The sequence below is a fragment of the Exophiala mesophila genome (assembly GCF_000836275.1).
Source record: "Exophiala mesophila strain CBS 40295 unplaced genomic scaffold supercont1.1, whole genome shotgun sequence".
NCBI classification, from domain to species: Eukaryota; Fungi; Ascomycota; class Eurotiomycetes; order Chaetothyriales; family Herpotrichiellaceae; genus Exophiala; species Exophiala mesophila.
This window is the reverse complement of record NW_015622504.1, coordinates 2895891-2918306: the sequence shown is the minus strand read 5'-3', so window position 1 is coordinate 2918306 and position 22416 is coordinate 2895891. Positions and strand designations below refer to the sequence as shown.

The window sequence follows — 22416 nt, the reverse complement described above, 5'->3', positions numbered from 1 at the left end:
CGCGAGTACACTTCAGACAAGTCCAGGAGGGCCATCCTTGCGTGTTTTGGAATAGATGTCAAGGTATAAAGCCGTCCTTTGTTGTGGGCCCTTGATGTTGTCCAGATTCGCACCGTCGCCTTCTTCAAGGAGATCTCGAGACCCCGTGGATACTACTGAGATTATTTCGACGTCTGTCGAAGGAACTCGTCTAACACCGACGAGCTTACCGCTCAATCAAAGACCTCGAGACGCAATGTCGTCCCTCCAGAACCCATCTATCGTCCTCTATGGACCCGGAGACGCCAGGTTCGAAGACCGGCCAGCGCCTCGCATCACAGACCCCATGGATGCTATCATACGGATCAAATATGTCGGTGTATGCGGTAGTGATGTAAACATCTCCTCCTTCCACTTGCTCTGCTGAATACTCTCCCCTTCCACAGTCTTACTCTGCTGGGTTCTACAAACTCATCTCTCGCTAACATCTTTCCATGTTCTCCTACCTCAGGTCCATTTCTGGAACCACGGCGGCATCGCCAACAAAGTAGTCACGCCCGAGCATCCACTGACTATCGGCCATGAAGCATCCGGCACGATTCACGCCGTCGGCTCGGGCGTTACACACCTTAGACCCGGCGACAACGTGGCCATTGAACCAGGTCGACCGTGCCGGGCCTGTGTGCGCTGCAAGGAGGGCAACTACAATTTGTGTCCAGATATGGCGTTCGCCGCGTGCACGGCGCCTAAAACCCACGGCTGCCTTAGCAAATACTTCAAAATCCCCGCGGATTTCTGCTACAAATTGCCTCCAGACGTGCATTTGATCGAGGGCGTCCTGGCTGAGCCATTGGCGGTTGCTGCCCATGCCGTTAGGGCTGTTAAGATCTCGTACGGCTCTACATTGGTTGTCTTTGGATCCGGCACTATTGGCTTGTTGTGTGGAGCGGTGGCTCGATTGTTTGGGGCAAAGACGGTGGTGTTGGTTGATGTGCAAGAGTCAAAGTTGGAGTTTGCTCGCGGCTTCATCCATGGCGTTGGCACATATCTTCCCAAGGAGACTGTCTCGGTTGAGGAGCATGCTGCCACAATCATGGAAGAATTTGGTCTTGGGTTGGGCGCTGACGCAGTCATTGAGGCTACCGGCGCTGAGACTTGTATCCAGACGGGTGTGCGTGTCCTGAGACCTGGGGGTTCATATGTTCAGACGGGTCTGGGCAAGCCGATTGTGAACTTCCCAATTGTTGCAATGAGCGAGAAGGAGATACATATGCACGGTGCTTTTCGTTATGGACCGGGAGATTACCGGGTGGCTATGAATGTATTGGAGGCTCGATCTATCCCCGTGAGAGATCTCGTCTCAAAGACGTTCGAGTTTGAACGTGCGACCGAGGCCTGGGAAGCGACGAAACGGGGTCGGGGGATCAAGAATATGATTCGAGGGTATGGCTATCGAGAGTAGATTGCTCTTGTTGACTACCTAGGTAGATACTGAAACGATGCGTCCACGTAAAACGTTGACATTAAAAGTATTCCCCCGTGGCCTGAGATCCAAGTGCCGCACGCAAAGAACAGCCAGGCCTGCGGCACTGCTTGCTTTTCGGGAACCGTTTTAACCACATGGTTCTCAGCTATAGATGTACAAATTTCCACAGACGCAAGCAGCCGAGCTTGTCTCAATGCTGACTCCACTCAATCGTGTTCAAGTCAATACCTTCTTGCACCAGCTCCCACAGAGGACTGAGTTCTCTCAAAAAGGTGACTCGTTCTTTCACAGCCTTCAGGACATAGTCGATTTCACTGGTGGTCGTGAATCGACCAATGCCAAATCGAATACTGCTGTGGGCACTCTCATCGCTGTTACCCAATGCGCGGAGGACGTAGCTGGGTTCGAGGGACGCCGACGTGCAAGCACTTCCTGACGAGAGTGCGATATCTTTCAATGCCATCAAAAGAGATTCTCCTTCAACATAAGCAAAGGACACATTAACACATCCGGGGTAGCGTCTGTCTGGATCACCATTCTGAGACGTGTGCTCCAAAGCCAGGAGGCCTTTCAGGAGGCGGTCGGAAAGGAACTTGATCCGCTTCGAATCATACTGTAAAATTGGTTAGCAACATTTCATCTTGGACGATTTGCAAAGCAGTGCGAGCAACAAATACAGTCATAACCCCTGCTACGTAGATCATGGCGCTGGTCAAGAACGCTCAGAGACTAGTAAACGAAGATGAAGCGTATAATCAGAGCATCGGAAAGCAAGAATAGGGGAGCAGTCTTACCTCCATTTCTTCTTTGGCAATACGACACGCCTCACCAAATCCAACGACGAGGTGAGGAGCGAGTGTACCACTTCGGAGACCTCTCTCCTGACCGCCTCCGCTGATGATGGGATCCAATCTGACACGGGGTCGTCGTCTGACATAACAAGCACCGACGCCCTTTGGGCCATAAATCTTGTGACTTGAGATGGACATGAGGTCGACGTTCCATTCATTGACAGCGATGGGGATTTTGCCCACAGCTTGAGCAGCATCGGTGTGAAAGTAGACCTTGTTCTTCCGACAGAGTTGTCCAATCTCCTTCATGGGTTGAATGACCCCGATCTCGTTATTGACGGTCATAATGCTGACCAAAGCCGTCTCCGGTTTGATGGCGGCCTCGAGTTGCTGTAAATCAATGAGACCATTGTTGCCGACGGGGAGATATGTGACCTCGAACCCTTCGTCTTGCAAATGGCGACAGCTATCTAGTACACACTTGTGCTCGGTCTGTGATGTGATGATGTGTTTCTTCTTGCCAGACCGGCCGAAAAATCTTGCCACTCCCTTGATGCTCATATTATTGCTCTCTGTTGCACCACTCGTGAAAATGATCTCTTTTGAGTCGGCACCAATCAACTTAGCGACATGCTCCCTAGCTTTTTCTGAAGCCTGTTCACTCTCCCAGCCGTAGGCATGTGTTCTCGAATGTGGGTTACCGTATAACCCTGTCAGGAAGGGGAGCATCGCATCAAGAACTCTAGGATCGACTGGTGTGGTGGCCTGAGCATCCAGGTAGATTGGTCTTGTGCCTTGGTCCATGATGGTGGCCTGCTTCAAGATCCCAGCCTGAGGACTCATCACAGCTTCCCCAGACAAGCCTGTTCCAGGCACCTGGGCCTGGGAAGGGAGATTTCCAGTCTCGGAGATGTACTTTTTCTGGTCTGATTTGATTGCGGCCTCAACGTCCGTGACTTTGGCTTGCGTGGGCTTTGACTCGGAGACATAGTGTCGGTGCTGGTATACTCGAACAAGAGCTGGTCGTGAATACAAAGATGAGCAAGAAGTAGGAATTGATGGCCGCCTTGCGCAGAAGCGCGAGGTATGGCGCATGACGGTCGAAGCTGGGCCGGACATGGGACCTGTAACGTCAGACCAGCTGACTGTGACCGAATGTGAAGGGGTTTGATGAACTTCCGGTGGAGTAGATGAAGGAGCTTCGAGTAGTAGGAGGTTGGTGATGGGAGATGTTGCGGTGGCGATGGTAGATTTGTGAATGCAGTCGTGCCGCATCAGATAAGATCAGAAAATAATAGCGGGATAAGGGCGAATGCTTCGGAGTTATACGGAGGATCATAGTGATTGAGAGATTCATGATCCGCTGAAGTGCGATATGACCGAGAAGGCTGGAAACGAACTGTGGTTCTGTCTGACAAATCCTGGAGACAAGAGACTACTATATTGCATACCTGCGTTCATAATATAATTCAGTGTAGTCAGTGATAGAAATTATGGTCTTGTCAAACGGTCCACTCGATTCGTCCTCTGCCCTAGAAGACTCCCAAACTCAAACGGTCATACTGCCGAACGACGTGATGTATAAGTTCATGGAGGCCTGAGGCTTGAACATCACTCTGGAGTGGCCAGTATACTATTAAGAACTCTTCAATCCAACATAAACCATTGGCAGGATTTCATTTTGGTTTGGAGTCCAGATAGCTGGTGGTACAAACGAGCAGTTCAGAGGTGTTCGTCCCTTTGCCTAACTCATCCCAAGCCAAGGCTATGAGCCACAATCAAGGCGCATGCCGAGGCTTGTAAATGTCGTGTGTTGTACGTCATCAATGGCAATAGGCAAGAGCTGACCACCTGAGGTACATTGGCTGCGCCTGGATACGCCATGGCTTATGACTTATGAGCCCCCTCGGCCATACTTCGTGGGTCCCTGCTGGACCTACAGTTGGAGGAGGCCTGTGCCCGCGGCAATAATAGTACGTTAGGTGTCAATATTTGCGCCTAATATACGCCAGCACAAAGCCAATTGCTGAAGTAAGTCGGATTCTCGCCTAATTCAATGCTTGATGGCTGAACTTCTGGCACCTTAGCAGCTTAGTTCGCACAGTACAGGCCTGTCAAGAACCCTCTAGACCCCCCACCCTCACCCTCACCCTCACACAAGCCAGAATCCCTCGAATCCTCCCCCAATTATTCCTGTCCCTCATTCTCTCAGAGCCCATCGACAGCCAAACCACAAACTTGGACACGGATCCACCCCTCGCCTGCCACTATTTCAATTACCCACCGCCGCATCCATCATCCCTCAGTGCGCCCTGTCCTTCCTGTCGTCTAAGCAAACGGCCCTTGGCCCCTCCAACCCATCCAGCTCCTCCGTAGACATCCTTCAGTCGCACATCTTCGCTCTGCAGGCATCACCATTTGTCCTCTCTACTTCCCTTGCACCTTTCCCGCCAGTCACCCACGTCCTCCATTCCTCGCCCACTCCGATATTTACAGACCATTGGGCTTCTTCCCCACTTCCGAGCCTTCCATTCAAGAACCGAGTTGATTGAGGGAAACCCACTTCAACTGTCTACACTCACAACCTGTCCATTGGTGACCGAACCCAAGCATGAGTCTCAAAGGTGTTGGAAAGAGTATCAGTCGTGCGCCTCAGCAGTTCAAGCAGCGGTTTAATATCGGCGACAACACAAAGGATGCTGTCTATATTGATGCCGAACGCCGGTTTGCCGAGCTAGAGACAGAGACCAAGAAACTCCACGATGAGTCCAAGAAGTATTTTGACGCCATCAATGGTACTTGTCCCTTTGCGCTTGGATTCTTTCCCTAGCTAACCTTTCTTCAGGAATGTTGAACCACCAGATCGAGTTCTCCAAGGCCATCCAGGAAATATACAAACCCATCTCCGGTCGTGTCTCAGATCCCAATTCAATCATCCCAGAAGGCAATCCAGAGGGTATCCGAGCCTGTGAAGAGTATGAAGCGATCGTCCGAGAACTGCAGGCGACCTTGAAACCCGAGTTGGAGATGATTGAGCAAAGAGTCATTGCGCCTGCAGATCAACTACTCGAGGTGATCAAGGTCATTCGCAAACAAGCTGTGAAACGTCAGCATAAACAACTCGACTATGATCGACATCGTGCCACATTGAAGAAACTCCAAGACAAGAAAGAGAAGACACTCAAGGATGAGAAGGCTCTGTTCAAGGCCGAGAATGATGTCGAGCAAGCCACTCAGGACTACGAATACTTCAACAACCTCCTCAAAGACGAATTACCCAAGCTATTTGCCTTGGAAGCCGAATTTATCCGACCACTTTTCCAGTCATTCTACTACATGCAGCTCAACGTATTTTATACCCTCCATGAAAAGATGCAAGGGATCAACATCGGATACTTCAACCTGACCCTTGATATCGAGGAAGCCTTTGAAATGAAAAGAGGCGATGTCAAGGAAAGGGCCGAAGAGCTAACAATAGTTCATTTTAAAGGCACCGGTGGACTCAAGACCGCAAGAGGGACGTCGAAATATTCCAAATCCAAAGAAGCAGAGGCCAGCAAATCTTCGTATGCAAGCCGGAGGACCCAGAATCCAGAAGATGGTATTGCAAATCCGCCACCCCCATATTCTCCCACGGGCGCAGCGAGTTCACCAAGCAGTCCTGCGTTGGCCGCTTCTATTGCGGCCAAGGGTAAACCACCACCACCTAAACCCAAACCTAGTCGTCTCAGCGGGGTACCCGCGGCGGAGACGGTGACAGCGTTGTACGACTATGAAGCCCAGGCTGAAGGAGATCTGAGTTTCATGACTGGCGATGTCATTGAAATCGTCGCGCGGACACAAAACGAGAACGAGTGGTGGACAGGAAAAGTCAATGGTAGACAAGGGCAATTTCCTGGTAGGTCAAATCGAGTTGGTGAGAAGCTATGTGACTAGTATGTGAGTCTAATCGTGATACAGGCAATTACGTTCGTCTCAACTAAACCGGCGCATTACATTTCGATCAAGTTCTCGATGGTCCTACAAAGGCCACATTGCGGAAATGGGTCGGTTAGTCAGTGGTTCACTACCACCAGAACTTGATTAGTGGCACTTGGCTGTAATATCTGAGATTTCACTGGCACATCAAAACCTCATCCAGACACACGACTCGAACCATGATACGAATCCTGCCGTCTACAAGGGAACAAGAAATAAATTAAACAGGGGCAGCATGACCTGGAGTTCTCAGTACCAACATGACAAATGCCCGCACTCTTCCTGGATCGTTGCGGTCTCGAGGTATTGAAATCTTAAGACTTGGTAGCACTTGTTCTGAGTTGCTCAAGATTCAACCTTCACATACCGACAAGTTCTAGAGTGGTGAGACGCTGTCGACGGTGGATTCGCGATGTACGTGACGGGGTACTGCCTCTCAAACACAACAATTCACCATCAAGCCAACAAACCTTGTTCGACCTGACTTGACTGCATGCATAGCTAATGAGTTCTGGTAGCCTTCGGATTCGCCTGTCTTGGGCCTAGTAGACTTATCGATATACCTTGAATCTCAATCATATGGCTACAGACTACGGTCTAATATGCATTTTTGTCACTTTGTAGGGTGACAAGCGTCTAGGCAAACAGATAGGTCGTGTTTTTACGCATAATATACACTTACAGGTAAATGGACCCTTTTTTGACAATCATTGAATTTTGGGGGTATCATTGAACACTCGGCTAAGAATACAAGCTAGGAAGATGTAGCGCTTTCAAGCTCAGGTTGCACTGCCATGCACACCAGACTTTGTCTCTTTGGAAGCGACGCTCATCAGAGACATGGTTCAGGACATTCTCCAGCGTCTCACTTCTTCTGCTCGGCCTCAGCTTGCTTCTGCAAGTCAAGTTCGACACCGCGCTGTCTCGTCTTGCCCTCGTCATGTTGATCGGCGTATTTAGCCTGGGCCTCACGATCGCCAGTCAAGCCAGCGACGGCACTACCCATGGTTCCTTGAACACGATCACTAATACCTTGACCAAGATCGGTGAGTTGACCCTTGGCTTCTTCACCTTGACCCTGCATGTTCTGCTCACGGCCTTGCTGCTTAAGATTTTCGTTGCCGATGAGGTTGCCTGCCGCTTCCTTCATGCTGCCGACGGTCTGATCCCATTGGCCTTGGGTGCGGTTGCTGTCATCCTTGGCTGCACCAGAGGGGGTGACGGTGAAGGGGCCAGCTTTGGCGGCAGCGTGAGATAGGTCGGACTCAGCGGCGCCTTTATCCTTGTACTCTTGGGCTTTGGCCTGGAGGAGTAGTCAGTGGGCTGTCAGATTGAGGTTGGGGTTGGAAGTTGCTTACTTGGTCACCAGCGCTTCCTGTCAACGAGGCAATACCTGAGTTGACATAGCCGGTGGCGGTGTCAACAACCGACTGGAGAGTAGAGGTGTTGTCGTTGGTAGACATTTTGGAAACTGTGTTCTAGTAATGGAGGAGGTAATAGTATTGTTAAAGACTTGTATGATTGTGTGTGATCTTGCAATGGTGGAGGATGGAGAGAGGTTGCAAGATCTGGGCAAGTTCAAAGGTTTAAATATTGCTGAAAATCCAGTATTGCGCCTGCCGTTTGTTTCACAGGACGACGGCAACAGGAGCGACACGCTTCACCTACTCGCTCGCATCCCATCACGTACCTGCAGTACGCGGGGTCATCTGCAATATCGCACATGCGTTTCATCATTTTGGTGGCAGAAAGTAATGATTGGGGTGATGTCATTGACGTCATCGGAACAAGGGGGGCATGTGGCTACCCTCGGACAACCTTATTCACTTTTCAGCCACCATTGCAAAGGGAGAATTCCTGGTCTTGGAGTGCCACACCGATGAAAACACGAAGCTCAGATCGAGCAATCACATTCAATCTTCAAATCTCGTGGGAGTGGGACATTGCAGGCGATCCCACACCGAACACGCGTCACAAGATTCAAGAACCTTCTCTTTAGTGCTGCCAATGGCCTGCATTCCAAGGTGGAGATGAATCAAATCGTTGCTATGATGCCTAGCTCTGCTTCATTGTATGCCTACCTGACCAAAGGCTCGGACCGCTCTTCTCAGCTGGCTAAGTTGGTGACGACGAAAGATTTACCTAAATGGCCAAAGATGTAGGGCTCTCGGCGCCGTTGAAGATTATTAGAATCTCAATTTGGGACATACAAAGACCAGGAGAATGGCTGCCACCCACATCGCAAAGATCATACCGTAAAGCTTCAATCGACCAAACCACCCTTGCTCTTCGCCCATACGTCTCAGGAACGCCATGTTTTTGCTTGCTGCTTCCATCCCTGAAACACTGATATCGAGCCCCTCCAATGCTCGGCCTACAAGACCTTTGTCTTGGTCTAGGGCAAATGCCATTGCGTTGCTTTGTTGTTTGAGTTGCGCAGCCATGCTGACGAGTGACGCGGTGATGTCTTCGTGAACTCGCGCAGAGTCTAGTAGCGACCTCTCTGTCGATGGCAGACTGGAAAACCCAGATGTTTCAGCCGACGATTCCTGTTTTGAAGACTTTGACTTTCTACCACGTTGTCTAACCTCGCCAGGTGAGAACAAGTCTTCTTGCTTCGAACTGTTTGGCAGTTGACCTTTTTCGTCGAGCGATTCTTTTTCGACTTGGGACGTGATTCGGCCATTTTCAGGCTCGATATCAACGTCACCATGTTCCACGGCAGGCCGATTCTGGGACCGCCTTTGTTGTTGAAGAACGTCGTATAGAGATTCACCTGGGTCGTCCCCATAGGATGGTAGGGAGTGCTCCTCGCCAATCGAGTCGACCTCGTGTCCAATTTCTTCTACGCGGTTCTTCAGTCTCTTGATTATGGCACGCTTTTCAGCCAGCTCCTTGACCGCCTCATGCTTCCTCCTCGCGACACGGATGCCTTGCGCCTGGCGTTCCAATTGCAAGAGTAATGTTCGTGCTCCTTCGATATCTTGCAGCCATTTGTTTCGGCCATACGGCAACGGGGACCATAATTCTGCTTGCGTCTGCTTTTGGAGAGGGCTGAGGTCGCTGCTGGGTTCAGTGGATGGTGCTGGGGTGAGGAGAATGAGATGCTGGAACCGTAGTAGTGTCCGATGTAGGTTGAGATAATTGGTCTCGTGCTGCAGAGGGATGGTCTGATTCGCATCTGATTGGGACTGTCGATTGAATGAAATCCGACCGGGACGAAGGGTTGCGGCCAGAGACATGGCGGCTTGTTGCTGAGCCTCGTAGTCGCATTGTATAAAATGTAGCCGTCCTAACCACGCAAGTGCGGTAGGATGTCACGATCAGAGCCGAGAAGTGTCCGCAAATCACGTGACTATAGTCATTTCTCGATGAACGGCAAGCGCTCTTTTCCCCGGGCTGTTCCTTCCCCGATGCCAACCGTCGAGAAAGCGAGCGAGGCCAAAGCCGCCAATCACATGACTGGCTACATCCGAGGTGAAGCTTTAATGCATTGCCATGTCGCTCCGGACTCGGACTATGGAGATTTCATGGCGATAATTCTACAACACTTACTGCCAACCCGGCCCGCGTGAGAGATCTACGCCTTCTCTGACTTTGTCGTCGTTGTGTTTTTGATAGCCTTCCACTGTTGTGGTTCTCGACGCCGTCTATACCCCCCTCGTCATGTCCTTCCTACTCAAGCAATCGGCTTTGCAAGCCGTGCGTGCTTCAGCTGCACCAGCTCCCCTCCTCGCCAGATCCCAGTCCATCTCTCTCGCTCGATTACTATCCACACTTGCCATCCTCGAACAAAGGGATGGACAGCTCAACACAGGCTCTTTGGGTGCTGTCACAGCCGGTCAGAAGCTAGGAGGCTCGGTGCACGGGTTCGTGGCTGGAAAGGGCGCCAAATCCATTGCATCAGAAGTTGCAAAGGTCAAGGGCTTGGAAAAGGTGGTCGCAGTCGACAGTGATGCATATGATCGAGGCCTCGCCGAAAACTGGGCCCCATTACTGGTTGAAAACATTAAGAAAGGCGGCTACACACATGTCATTGCTGCACACTCAGCGTTTGGCAAGAGTTTGTTGCCCCGCGTGGCCGCGTTGTTGGATGTGCAACAAATTTCCGACGTCATGTCGATTGAGGGTGAAGATAGTACGTCTCGTGTTCCTCCTTTGGTGTGCAATCATCATGATTAATGATATGCTAGCATTCGTGCGACCTATTTACGCCGGCAATGCAATCTTGACGGTCCAAAGTACCGACTCAGTCAAACTACTTACTGTCCGACAAACCTCGTTCCCTCCAGCGGAGACAGAGGGTGGTTCTGCTAGTGTGGAAGAAGGCGTCGATCCCAAGGTGGAATCTCCAACCGAATGGGTTTCGGAGCATCTGGCCAAGTCTGACAGGCCCGAACTTGCATCAGCCTCCAGGGTCGTGTCAGGTGGACGAGGCCTGAAGTCTAAGGAAGAATTTGACCGATTGATCACACCGTTGGCGGACGCTCTGGGAGCTGCCATTGGTGCTTCGAGAGCTGCAGTCGACAGTGGATTTGCCGACAATAGTCTGCAGGTGGGCCAGACCGGGAAGAACGTTGCACCTCAGCTCTACTTGGCAGCAGGTATTTCTGGAGCGATCCAGCATTTGGCTGGTATGAAGGATAGCAAGGTCATTGCCGCCATTAACAAGGATGCCGACGCTCCTATTTTCCAAGTCGCTGATGTTGGCTTGGTTGGTGATCTATTTGAAAAGGTGCCAGAGTTGACCGAAAAGTTGAAATCAGCATGAGCCAAATTCAAACAGGGAAAAGGTACCAATTGGAATGGCAATGTAAATCAAGGATAGATTGGAACACATGAATCATACGAGTTCAAGGAGTAGTAAAAGCATGTGCAGGGAGGCAGGTAGCAATACTACTTGTGATTTATGCCGGCAATGGCACAGCTCGCTTGTTGGCTAAACTTGTTCGTCTATGCTGGCAAAGCCTGACATCCTTAGTTCCACCGGAGTCCAAATCCTGCAATTCGTCAGAGACAGTTATGATGTGACCCTTGGCGGTGCACCTGATCTATGTATAACGGGACCATGTGCAAAAGAGATGTTTTAATGCATGTGTCCAGGATATCCAGCAATGACCAACTACAGATGAGAATGTTACCAGGTTCTCATCCCTCATGAGTCACGATCCAATGCTAGCGATATGGTTGCCCAGCTGACAGTTGTCCACAACAGATGCCATATGGGGTCACGGGAACATGGGAGCAAGCAACCGCCCTTCGTATTATGAAAGGGATACTGTACTGCTCTTCGCTCTGGCTATCATATGAGAAGTGTAAAAGACGACTCTAACTGTTCGATCTCGCTGCAAGATCTATTCAAGTAGCTATATATTGTTTTATAATGAAATGCAATAATGGTGGATGACGTGAAATGAGTCAAAGGGTAGCAATGAAGGATGTACGGAGTAGGTGGATATGGCCTGGTCGATGTTCTCCGACTCCAAGCGCGTTCGCGTATTGGCGTATTGGCGTATTGGCATACGCGGGACACTGGGTTCGAAGGGCGCATTTGATTGGCAATGACCCTGGCCGTCTGCATCATTAATACCAAAAGGAGCCAATCGTTTGCATACTGTCGCCTGAAGCTATATTGACTGTTTGTGAGCACATTTGCTCTGGCTGCCTGTGTGACTAATTCATGTCCTCAGAGTCAATACATGACGAACTGGTACCAAGTGGAATATCTCTGGTCATTTGAGAAATATTTATGAAGAGATCCATTAGGTAGGAACCTGAGGCAGGCAGGCAGGTGGCGGCCCTCCTACACCGCCGTTGTCACGACTACAGCGAATCGTAAAAATAGGCTGTTGACCTTCATACTCGGTGTGCCCCTTTCACCTCCTTCCAAGTGAAATGAGTACACAATCCGCTCATTGTCTCGTTTCCTCATATTCAGACATGACTGGGAAGGAATGTCGTGAAAGCAGCCCTCCCACAACTACAGCCAAGCCAGAAGCTTCCATGCTCAATACCCTGGTCTTCAGGAAACTCAAAGGAGCCCTCGAACGCGATCCAGAGGTCGATCTTCTTCAACAGATTCCAATATCATACTCTGCGAGACTCCAAGCGAGAAAGGCAGTTGCAGCTGCTCTTGGCGGTATGCCATGAGACGTCTTTCTTTCTGTATGACTTTTGACATATCTCTAACGCTGCTTGGCTTGGATAGATGATCCTCCTCCTCCAGAGAGCTAGCACGATGCTGACATCAAATTATCAAAGTGAATGAATATTTTTCAAATGACACGTAAGTCCAATTGTCATACGACCGAAAGTCGCAACGCAATACTGTCCTGTACTCAGGGTTTGCGCCCTTCTCTAGATGACTCGACTGCACTGCACTGTATGTGTGTCGTAGCCTATGAAGGTGTATAAATCAGGGCACCAGCCAGCCTTTTTCTGCCTGAGGTTCTTCTCATCAAGACCTTCACGTCTATTTACATGTCAAGCAAGAGACAGACTATTTCACCCATCCCAGCTGAAGTTAGACAGAAAGACAAACACGACATCTACCATCCTACCTCTTCCCACAATAATATCGTCCTGATCAAACATCATCAAAACACCATGCCCTCTACCATCGTCAACGAGAAGTCCAATATTGCCACCGAGGTGGCATCCATTAGGAGCACTTCAACCGCATCAAGCTCGAGGAGCCTGTTGCCGAAGCAATCCCACAGTCAGGACAAGAAAGCCCTGGCCAAAGAAACACCAGAGCAGAAGGCACTCAAGATGCAGGCCAGGGCCACTCACTTTGCTCTCCGGTGACTATATACATTTGAAGTCATGTTATTGCGTTGTATCGGTGCATTGATTCCACCCAGTTGGGGGATGTCATGATACTTGCAGGTTCTGTTGGAGCGTTAGGAGCCGTGGATGGTAAATAGACCATCTGCACTTGGTACATATAGTCAGCCGTGTTAGCAACCTAATCATGCAAATTTTGAGTATGAGAAAGTCTGGCAAGGACCAGTATGCATAATAGATGTCCATCTCAACCCCTTAGGTTCGATATCTGCCTCGCCTCTTCATTACATTGCCATCAAGGCACGCCATGACCCATCGACACCATTCCACCAAAAGCACGCTTGTATTTGTTCTGCGTCACGTGAGGCGAGGAAATATTGCAACCCAACCCTGCACAAACAGATTTCGACTGCAGCATCTCGCCTCTATGAGCGAGCAGGTCCAGGTCCAGGTCCGGCCGAATACAGTGACAGTAAGTTTGCTTCGTTATGGCCGACGGTCGGCCGAGGCCGCAGCGAGAGGTTTCAGGTCTGTGACGGGTGGAGAAGTCAGCTCAATATGAACGGCTAAACAGAATTGCCCTCGTCTATCCTATGGACCGTTCTCTCTTCTAAGGCTCGTCCGTCTCTCGGATCAACCTTTGGCCCTTGCTAAGGTGTAAGCAACATCATATAAGGTCGAAAAATAGCATGATAACAGGCACCTAAGTCGAGAGGAAGGGCGTCGGCTGAGACTAGATGCTCGGCCACTAGAAGCCAATCGGACATAACGTTGATTGCCGTTTCAGGTAATGATAGTATGGTGGACCGCCCAGTCATTGCCTGTTTTGACCTAAGCAAAGACGTATCTCCGTCGTGAGTCATGGTCAATGCAACCCCTAGCACGAACGAGACAGGCTTGTGTGGGACAATCATGATCGCTGTCAGAATAACAAGAAATGAAAGAAGTTGAATCAAAGGCAGTGATTGGCAGTTGCGGCCGCGGCGAAGGCACGAAGGAAGGAAGGCAGATGGGAAGGAAGGTGGTGGGACGTCACGTGGTTAGCGTCTGGAATGAAATTCCTCCGTACTCCGAGTGAGATTCTAAACTTTCACACAATTCAAGCATCCTGCTAGGCCACTAAGCATCGGAAGGTCGTTGACTTTGATCAACATTTCAAAGCAAATTCAATCTTAGTGGAGTCCAGAACCAATCGCTTTCATGGCCTCGAATACTCCTCCATCAAAAAGCTGCCCAGGCCTAAGGGGCCCTTACGCCGTCAGGCACGCCATCTGGAAGCTTGTTGCTCTCCGATGAGGCACCGGAGCTAAGGAAAACCGTACATCTCGCTCTTATCAGACGCCCGAATCGTACAAAGATCGCTCCCTGACACGTCGTCAATAGCAAACTGGTTTGCTGTATACATAACTGTCTCGACGAAGCATCATTCTCCAGGCTCATCACAACTCAGCGACATCTTTCTGCATTCTGCCACATATTTGCAATTCAACCGCAGCCGGGCTGCAGTGCCACCAAGTCAAGACCTGGGTTCCACAACATCGTATTGAGGAAAAAATTCCGTCCACAAAGTCTCGCACCAGACATGTCACAACCACAAGAGAAAGATCCCAATGCCACGAGGCTAGATGACGACAGTCAGACCTCAACCAATTCCACTCTGCGACATATCGATGATGAAGAGAAAGCATCACCTACTGACCAGACCTCTTCGCCCGCCGAGCCGGTACAAATCCCACCAAATAAAGTCCCATACAACCCTTGGGCCGATCCCTCTTCCTTCCCTGATGGAGGTCTTCGAGCTTGGATGACCGTTGCTGGCTGTGCCGCTTGTTTCTTCGTTTCTTGGGGGTGAGTACATCTCCCATTCTGTTGCTTGCAATGCCCCGTTGACTGACCTGTGACTAGATGGATTAATTGCATTGGCCTCTTCCAAGACTATTATCACCGCGAGCAGCTGTCCCAATACTCGGAAAGTACCATTGCCTGGATCCCATCTCTGGAGACCTTCTTCATGCTTTTCTGCGGTCCCATTGCAGGCAAGATCTTTGACGACCACGGCCCCACCAACCTTCTCATTTTCGGCACCTTCATGCACGTCTTTGGCCTGATGATGGCCTCCATCTCGAAGGAATACTATCAGTTCCTCCTGAGCCAGGGTGTCTGTTCAGCCATTGGGGCGTCCTGCGTCTTCACCGCTGCCGTTAGTTCTCTGCCGTCGTGGTTCTTCAAAAAGCGAGGAATGGCGATTGGCATCGCGGCAGCGGGTTCATCATTAGGCGGTGTTATTTTCCCTGTCATTGTTAGTCGCATGCTTCGCCAGACGACTTTCGGCTGGACCATGCGCACCTGCGCCTTCCTTATTCTGGCTCTCTGCCTCTTCGGTATCGCCACCGTCAGAGTCCGCATCGCACCAGTCAAACGACCGTTCGAGTTCATGGCCTTTGTGCGTCCGCTCACCGAAGTTCCCATGATGCTGCTCACCATTGCTGTCTTCTTCTTCTATTTTGGAATGTTCCCCATCTTCTCCTTTGTCACCGTCGTCGCCAACGGACGTGGCATGTCTCTGGAACTGTCCCAATACCTCGTCTCCATTCTCAACGCCGGTTCCGTTTTTGGACGAACATTGCCCGGCATCCTCGGAGACAAGATCGGTCGCTTCAACGTCATGAACATTTTCTGTTATCTAACCGTCATCTTCGTCCTGGGGTTGTACATTCCCGCAGACACCAATGCAGGACAGCTGGTATTTGCCCCTTTGTTTGGCTTCTCATCCGGTGCTGCCATTGGCCTCACCCCTGCATTGATTGCTCAAATCTCTCCGCTCCGTGAGATCGGCATCAGGACCGGCACCATCTTTGCCATTGGTTCTGTCGGGGCTTTGACCGGAGCCCCCATCGGTGGGGCCCTCATCGCCAGGGACAATGGTGGCTTCCTGTACCTGCAGCTTTTTGCGGGCCTAACCTGTCTGGTCGGCTGCATTATCCTTTCTGCTACCAGAATTAACGTTGGAGGGTGGAGTATTAAGAAGAAGGTGTAATTGAGACGAGGCACCATGGACCAAGTACCGACATCTTGAGATTCAACCTAATGAGCGTTGATTAGGTCGTGGGATCGTGAGTCTCACCTCTGTACCAATAGAAAGACGACACGGGGCCAAGTCCTCGGTGTTTGTTCGATAGTTTACGAATCATCACTTCGGAGCCTTGAGATAGACTCTGCGATATGGGAATGTAGAGTGCCGTCGAGCCCTCATATCCCGTTCGCACAATAGTACCTCTTTCATAGTCCACGCTGCCAATCAAGTCTCCTCTAAGCAATGTGATACAAATGTGCCAACTTGAGTTGCCAGAGAGTGTGGCCAAGGTTTTCATTATTCTGTCACCAGAGAAAACTTCAACAGGTCCTTGGAAACAATCTCTTGCTGTCTGGAAAGGAGTTCTTCCGTGTCCCATTTGGCGGATATAAGTCTGCCGGACAACCATTGGATGGTATCGAGTCGAGCACTCAGCCAGACGCAGACAGCGCCGCACAAGTCAACATCATCAACAAGGTCTATCTTCAGATCAGTTCATTTCCCAAAACATCATCTTGGCATGGTCACTCACATGGGAGAAAGTCTTCCGGAGTATTGCCCTCAGCCATCTTAGTTCTAACAGCTCCTGGATGACAGGCCACTGCGAACAACCCTTCCTCGGAATACTGCTCGTAGAGATACTCGACCAGTCGGATTTGGGCCATCTTGCTCACCGTGTATCCAGTATTTGCAATGCTACCACGCCTGATACACCCAGCAAATGACCCAATAGCAATAAATGCCTTGGCCCCGCCTGGCGAACGAAGAAGCAACGGCACAAAATAGTGCGCTGCCAGGTAAGTGCCCATGGCATTGACATCAAAAGCCTGCTGCACCCACTCGGGGTTTCCCTGGTCCATCTTGGTGGTGACGGGACCAGCATATGCGGCATTTGGAATCAAGACATCGAGCCTGCCGTGCTTCGTGGAGATGAACTGTGCCAACGATTCCACGGATTTGGCCAGAGAGATTTCGCACTCGTGGATATCTACAGTCAAGGTTGGGTTGATGTGTTTGAGCCTGTCAGACACTGTTTGGAGATCAGTCAATGTGCGAGAGGCAATGATGATGTTGCTTGCACCGGCTTTTGCGTAGGCATACGCAATATGCTCGCCGATGCCGGCAGATGCTCCAATGATGCATACCGTAAACCCAGGCGGCAAAGTAGTATGGGACGGATTCAGTTGGTGAGGTACTGATGTATGAGTTTTTTGTATAAATTGGGAGACATTGACAAGCCGTGGGTCAGGGGCCATTCCAAAGTGATGCTGTCGTTGTCTTTTTCAATCAAGAGAATGTCCCTTTTTGGCAGCTGCGAAGTAGAAGAACTCATAGAAGGAACGACTGACGGGGGAGTAATTCATGGAGAAAAAGCGTGCAGCAGAGGAAGGTGTCGGGCAAGATCCGTCCTGATTCCGCAACTCGGATGTTGTCGCGGAACAGCCGTAGACCATCCCCGAGACTATACTACAGTCCTACTATCGGTACGGAGATACGAATGTTCACCGTATGCGAGGAGACTAAGGTTCTCTTTTGATATTACGCTGTAGTATATGATGCCTAGGCGTGACTAGCGGTAGAAGATCTGCGTGCTTTCATCATCCAGCGCGAGGTCGTGCAAAAGCTCCTCTTTCACTTCTCTGAGCAGACGTTTCATTTCGGCATAGTATTGAGCCTGCATGGCGCCTTTGTCAGGCAGAAGGGGCCCCAGCCGTCTCTTGATCTCTTCCATTCCCTGGATACCGGCGTAGGCCGCTTCGGCATCAGCTTCGATTTGCTCACGTTCGGAGTCGTAGAAGCTGAGTGGGAAGGAAGGTTCTCCAGCCTGCTGCTGTGTTGCGTTGAGGACGTCGCTCCAATCGGACTCCAATCTACTAATAATAGCCTGCAAGTGTGCCTCGCCCACTTCGAAAATGCGCCGAGACAGTTTGAGAATGGTGAAGGCGGCAGTGGCTTGAAGCTCTATGGTCATTTTCAAGGGCAGATTCTTCTGGATGAGCCGGCGATAAGCAACCAGGAGAGCCTTACTGTATTGGAGCTTTCCTTCAGCAGCCTTCTCCGCTGCTGAGAGCATGTTGAAGTCCTCGCGCATCACTGGCTGCTCCAGGGAATCAATGTCCGGTCCGTCGTAGTCAAGGATGCCAGGATCGATGACACTCTCAAAGAGAGGCGCACCTGTAGTGGTGTTGAATCAAATGACTTCAATGTCAGTGGTCTTTGTCGCCGATTGCCCTCAAGAAGGCACAGAGGCACGAGAGGTAAGTACCTAGGTAGGTAGGTACTACCACGATACCTAGGTACCTACTATGTCTTCAGAAAGACCACTGTCATTTCAAACTATCCGATCTGGAAGTGTGATGGACCTATGGAACTTCTGTAGACGCGGTTCATGATGATTGACATTGTGCAACCAACACGCCAATGATAATGACGATCCATGCATCTCCAACCTCGAGAATACGAGTGGCTCCCAGAAATAGAAACAGAAGACCCTGATCGGTGAATGCCATGTGATTGACATCGCTTTGCCTACCTTTTCTGCCGTCCTGTACCCCGATACCTACAAATAGTATGTGATCGTCGACGCCAGTTAGCCGATTGAGAAAAGTAGGTAGGTATATACTCCGTATGCACAGGAAGAGTCTTGGGCACATGCGAGTAGAGTCGAGGAGTCCAGCCCATCAACCAGTAGTGGAAAGGTCTGGCCGTAGGATCCGTTGGATGAGTGGCAAGGAAAGCCACTGAAGGCCGCTGGTGATGGACCTGCCACGCCTACCTGTCAAGTCCCTGGTTGTGGGCATGACTCGCCTCAAACCGAGCCAATGACATCGCCATGCCTCATACCCGGGGGCCCCTACAAAGACATCTCCCACCCACTCAATCGCCATGTCTCACACCTTGCATTTTCAAGTCTCAGAAGACGAGCGAAATCCGTGCAGTCCAAACAACTCAGACAACTTCCGACCAGTCACCCAGTCACCGTATACATAGTCTGAGCAACGCCGTTGAAACTAGTGGCTGTTGCATATTTGAAACTGAGTTCACGGACCACTTTTGCCTCAGTTGTATGTAATGGGACTTTAATCACAACCGGCTATTCAACTACCCAAGTGTAGTCATGACCAAAATCTGGGATGCAGATTCCTGGTACGGTTGGGGAACACAACATGCAAGATGACGAGATAGTGGGCTGGAATAGATATGCGGGTGCGTCCTCACTAGTGTTTGCTGCAAGCCGCAGCGATGCCAGCCTTCCAGCCTTGAAATCTCAGGCCGGGAGTGGTCTACTTACTCCGTAGAGTGCCTCTGCTGCCTCTGTGGCACCGCCTACCAAGGCACCAAGTGGCATACAAGGTTAACCCATCGACGCTAAGGAGAGCCCCGTAGATCCTGCCTAATGGCCAAGGGCTCTCCAGCTGCCATCTTGCCTGGTAGTTCCTGCCACGGCACCACCCATGCCACCCCTAGTAACCTCCCTACCAATGCCGACTCGTTCCTCCTCCCACCGCCGTTCTCGGCTCGCCACCTGGATTTTCTTTCCGTCTACAAACTCACCCAACCTTTTTTTGTTCGTTAACCATAGTGCCCTAGATAGGAACAAAGCAACCATCAGGCCATGGTCCACGACGGGGTCACCGCCCCATGACTACCGTTAACTTGATCAATCCAAGTCGGTCGTCAAGCGAGGATCCAGAATCCAGACACACAGCTTCGATTTTCTGCTCCGTACGTCCCATGTGTACATGACGACTGGCAGCCCGCCCAATTGTGTCTCCGCTGTTCTTGGTTCCCACATCTTGAGTCAAGGTGGATTTTCCACAGAAACATACAGCAACGTTATCCCACCTGGCTGATGGCTGGAATCTTGTTGCACTGTTGTATCGCTAAGTCTTGCATTTGACGCTCCACTCGACTCTCTTCTTGCAGAATTGTTGCCGTCCTTGTGCTACCTGTTCCGCGGACTGTGATCCAGCGTCGAGTATCGATACCAGACATCTCTACCGACCACCAGCACCTTCTTTTCCACCTTCTACACAGTTGATTTGGTCAACACTCATTCAGTATTGACACTGGCTTCTCCTAAACACCCTTCCTGAGCCCCCCTCGGTGCCGCCCATCATGTTTGGCATCTCCAAAGCTCTCGTCTTTGGCACGCTTCTCCTGGGGGCACTGAGCTCCCCCACTCACAGACAAGAAGACGATCACTCGTTGGTGAATTGGGAAGTCTTTCAGCAGCTCCTCGACACCATCGAGCCCGCAGCTCTACATTCAGTCCTCCACTCACTGTCACCCAAATTCCAAGATGGTGTCTTCAGCAAAGATCGTTCGGCGATCGAGCACGTCCATTCTGAGAACCCCATCATGGCCAGCAAGCTAGTGCACATTGCGAAAAAGAGACAGGACTCCAACTCTACCATAACTACCTCATCTACAACAACCACAATCACCACCTCGGATCCTCCTCCAACTACGACCGAGGAGCCTTCGAGTTCGATCGACCCGAGCATCTCCTCCGTGCTGTCCGAAGAAATCCAAGCCTCGACTGTTCCAGGTGCCACCACTGTTATCGTGGCACCTTCAGCCCCCACGTCCGCCACTGCAGTCGAAACCACTGAAGGTGCCGTTGTGTATAGCACCATAGGAGGCGGCCTCATCACCTTGACCTCCTCCGCGGTTGGGGTGCGCTTCACCCCGAGCACATCGACTCATGTGTTTTACGCTACGTTGGGTGACGGCTCACTATCAACCTCGACCTCGGTCGTGGTCGTAAATGCGCCCATCACCGACAGCCCCGATGCCACAGGGGCTGCCGGGGCCGCGGCGACTGCTGGTGGTGATCCTGAACTGCAAGACGGGGCCATGTCGCTGAAAATCTCTACCCTGACCATTGTGCTGGTGGCTCTCGGGGCTTGCTTATTTTTTCAATAATGATGCATTGATTTTTCCATGGTCGAGCTGACAACCTCGACAAGAATGGGCGGCCTTTTCTCTACCGGGTCGACCCACAGCACATAACGACGATACGGCTCAGCATTTCTCTCTTTAACGACAATCTGCTGTGGGCATAGCTTTGGAGTTTTCTGTTATTTTGTTGGAATTAACCAACTTGGTCTCCTGATTACCTGGACGATGGAAATGTGAATCAACATGTGTACATGAAATAACGGGTTGATTCCAGGTCACGAATATAGATCGAGCTCGCAATGAGGCCCAGTGTGTTTTGGGGAAACATGTCATCAATAGATCCTCGGGCACTGAATAGTGATGTGAATGCATCAATCTAGTTACACTGTACTTGTTGATGCAACTTCTTTGTGTGACAGTTGACTTGTGTTGCGTCACTTGATCCCTCGGTGTAGGAGCAAGGGATAGTAGATCACATGACAAAACATTCGTCTCATGTTCTGAAACAGTGAAAGAGAGGTTCCTACCACCGAGGTGAAACATTTATGTCCTTTTCCAAGAAGTCAATTCATACGCAAGGCCAGATGGCAACCTCCTGACGGCACTCACGTGTGTTCGCTGGTTGTGGGGTTAGGAGTCGCTTCAAATCTCGCCGAGACCCTTCAAGGATAGGGAGTGTAGGCCCCAAGAAAAGGACAAGAAATGATCGTCTTGGATTTGCGTGGCATGTCTTGTTGGACTACATCTCCTCTGGGTCTGTTGCGACCCCCCAAGAAAATCTCCTGAGCCTGGGAAATTGACGGACCGCAATCGTGGCTGTACAGTCTTGGGGAGAGGAGTCTACCACAGACTTTGATATTGCCACGAGTCTGCTCGGCAAGACCAGGTTTGGAGATTTGCTGAGCAGCGCCCAGTAACCGTACAAGAATTGACACTGACGCGTGTTGATTCAACAACCCCTAGAATAATTTTACTAGTTGAAGCAAAGCTCCCAATGACCCGAGGAAATCGATGACATCGCACCGCAAGAGTACCTACGGAGTAGGTAATCATGGATTAGCGGATTGCATGAGGCTCGTGGGGGAGACGCGGGCTTCCCTAGCGAGACGTCAAGCCTCATAATAATAACCAGCCGGTGATGACGAGAGTGCCCAAGCGTCCGTGACACGTCCACATACTCAGGAGTTACATACTCCGTACATACTAGGTACTCATAGGTGTAGGTACACATATGAAGACCTGATGGCACAGACCCGGAGGTGCACCATCGCTAAATATCCATGCGAAACCTGTACCAATCGAGTCCCACACTGTTCTTACGCGTAGGTTCCGAGATACATTGGCACGCCCGCCACCGACAGAGAGTCAACAGTTCTGGAGGCAAATGCGTCTCTGGCGGCGGATGTTGGCAATGGTCT

The 22416-nt window shown here is 50.7% G+C and overlaps 12 protein-coding genes across 14 annotated transcripts; 7 read left to right on the top strand and 5 right to left on the bottom strand.

Moving 5' to 3' along the window:
* Positions 1 to 235: 235 nt before the first annotated feature.
* Positions 236 to 1441, top strand: PV10_00924 (uncharacterized protein; the record flags this gene model as incomplete). Its single annotated transcript, XM_016365063.1, has 2 exons — positions 236 to 358; positions 491 to 1441. The coding sequence occupies 2 exons, from the start codon at positions 236 to 238 to the stop codon at positions 1439 to 1441; spliced, it is 1074 nt and encodes a 357-aa protein (XP_016228712.1).
* PV10_00923 (cysteine desulfurase, mitochondrial) lies at positions 1397 to 3692 on the bottom strand. The gene is made up of 2 exons (XM_016365062.1): positions 2260 to 3692; positions 1397 to 2078 (listed from the first exon to the last, which is right to left on the bottom strand). The coding sequence occupies exons 1-2, from the start codon at positions 3529 to 3531 to the stop codon at positions 1656 to 1658; spliced, it is 1695 nt and encodes a 564-aa protein (XP_016228711.1). The 5' UTR covers positions 3532 to 3692; the 3' UTR covers positions 1397 to 1655.
* A 355-nt stretch (positions 3693 to 4047) lies between these two features.
* Positions 4048 to 7889, top strand: PV10_00921. Of its 3 annotated transcripts, XM_016365059.1 has the most exons (5): positions 4048 to 4287; positions 4344 to 5051; positions 5102 to 6154; positions 6217 to 6918; positions 6989 to 7889. In XM_016365059.1, exons 2-4 carry the CDS (start codon positions 4868 to 4870, stop codon positions 6237 to 6239), a joined length of 1260 nt encoding a protein of 419 aa, XP_016228708.1. In that variant the 5' UTR covers positions 4048 to 4287; positions 4344 to 4867; the 3' UTR covers positions 6240 to 6918; positions 6989 to 7889. The 3 variants fall into 3 exon arrangements, with proteins under 3 accessions (XP_016228708.1, XP_016228707.1, XP_016228709.1); XM_016365058.1 differs by having other exon boundaries at positions 5102 to 6918; XM_016365060.1 differs by having other exon boundaries at positions 4344 to 6154.
* PV10_00922 (uncharacterized protein) lies at positions 7100 to 7697 on the bottom strand (the record flags this gene model as incomplete). Its single annotated transcript, XM_016365061.1, has 2 exons — positions 7100 to 7537; positions 7593 to 7697. 2 exons carry the CDS (start codon positions 7695 to 7697, stop codon positions 7100 to 7102), a joined length of 543 nt encoding a protein of 180 aa, XP_016228710.1.
* A 531-nt stretch (positions 7890 to 8420) lies between the features above and the next one.
* PV10_00920 (uncharacterized protein) lies at positions 8421 to 9476 on the bottom strand (the record flags this gene model as incomplete). The annotated part of the gene is made up of 1 exon (XM_016365057.1): positions 8421 to 9476. The coding sequence occupies one exon, from the start codon at positions 9474 to 9476 to the stop codon at positions 8421 to 8423; it is 1056 nt and encodes a 351-aa protein (XP_016228706.1).
* A 271-nt stretch (positions 9477 to 9747) lies between these two features.
* PV10_00919 (uncharacterized protein) lies at positions 9748 to 11179 on the top strand. Its single transcript, XM_016365056.1, has 2 exons — positions 9748 to 10372; positions 10428 to 11179. Exons 1-2 carry the CDS (start codon positions 9901 to 9903, stop codon positions 11003 to 11005), a joined length of 1050 nt encoding a protein of 349 aa, XP_016228705.1. The 5' UTR covers positions 9748 to 9900; the 3' UTR covers positions 11006 to 11179.
* A 995-nt stretch (positions 11180 to 12174) lies between these two features.
* On the top strand, positions 12175 to 12468 carry PV10_00918 (uncharacterized protein; the record flags this gene model as incomplete). Its single annotated transcript, XM_016365055.1, has 2 exons — positions 12175 to 12373; positions 12443 to 12468. The coding sequence occupies 2 exons, from the start codon at positions 12175 to 12177 to the stop codon at positions 12466 to 12468; spliced, it is 225 nt and encodes a 74-aa protein (XP_016228704.1).
* Positions 12469 to 12714: 246 nt separating this feature from the next.
* Positions 12715 to 13041, top strand: PV10_00917 (uncharacterized protein; the record flags this gene model as incomplete). The annotated part of the gene is made up of 1 exon (XM_016365054.1): positions 12715 to 13041. One exon carries the CDS (start codon positions 12715 to 12717, stop codon positions 13039 to 13041), a length of 327 nt encoding a protein of 108 aa, XP_016228703.1.
* Positions 13042 to 14257: 1216 nt separating this feature from the next.
* PV10_00916 (uncharacterized protein) lies at positions 14258 to 16321 on the top strand. The gene is made up of 2 exons (XM_016365053.1): positions 14258 to 14868; positions 14926 to 16321. The coding sequence occupies exons 1-2, from the start codon at positions 14603 to 14605 to the stop codon at positions 16055 to 16057; spliced, it is 1398 nt and encodes a 465-aa protein (XP_016228702.1). The 5' UTR covers positions 14258 to 14602; the 3' UTR covers positions 16058 to 16321.
* Positions 16322 to 16390: 69 nt separating this feature from the next.
* PV10_00915 (uncharacterized protein) lies at positions 16391 to 17349 on the bottom strand (the record flags this gene model as incomplete). The annotated part of the gene is made up of 2 exons (XM_016365052.1): positions 16391 to 16572; positions 16626 to 17349. 2 exons carry the CDS (start codon positions 17347 to 17349, stop codon positions 16391 to 16393), a joined length of 906 nt encoding a protein of 301 aa, XP_016228701.1.
* A 259-nt stretch (positions 17350 to 17608) lies between these two features.
* Positions 17609 to 18349, bottom strand: PV10_00914 (uncharacterized protein). Its single transcript, XM_016365051.1, has one exon. It carries the CDS (start codon positions 18183 to 18185, stop codon positions 17664 to 17666), a length of 522 nt encoding a protein of 173 aa, XP_016228700.1. The 5' UTR covers positions 18186 to 18349; the 3' UTR covers positions 17609 to 17663.
* A 1511-nt stretch (positions 18350 to 19860) lies between these two features.
* PV10_00913 (uncharacterized protein) lies at positions 19861 to 21491 on the top strand. Its single transcript, XM_016365050.1, has one exon. It carries the CDS (start codon positions 20213 to 20215, stop codon positions 21020 to 21022), a length of 810 nt encoding a protein of 269 aa, XP_016228699.1. The 5' UTR covers positions 19861 to 20212; the 3' UTR covers positions 21023 to 21491.
* The last annotated feature ends 925 nt before the right edge of the window (positions 21492 to 22416 follow it).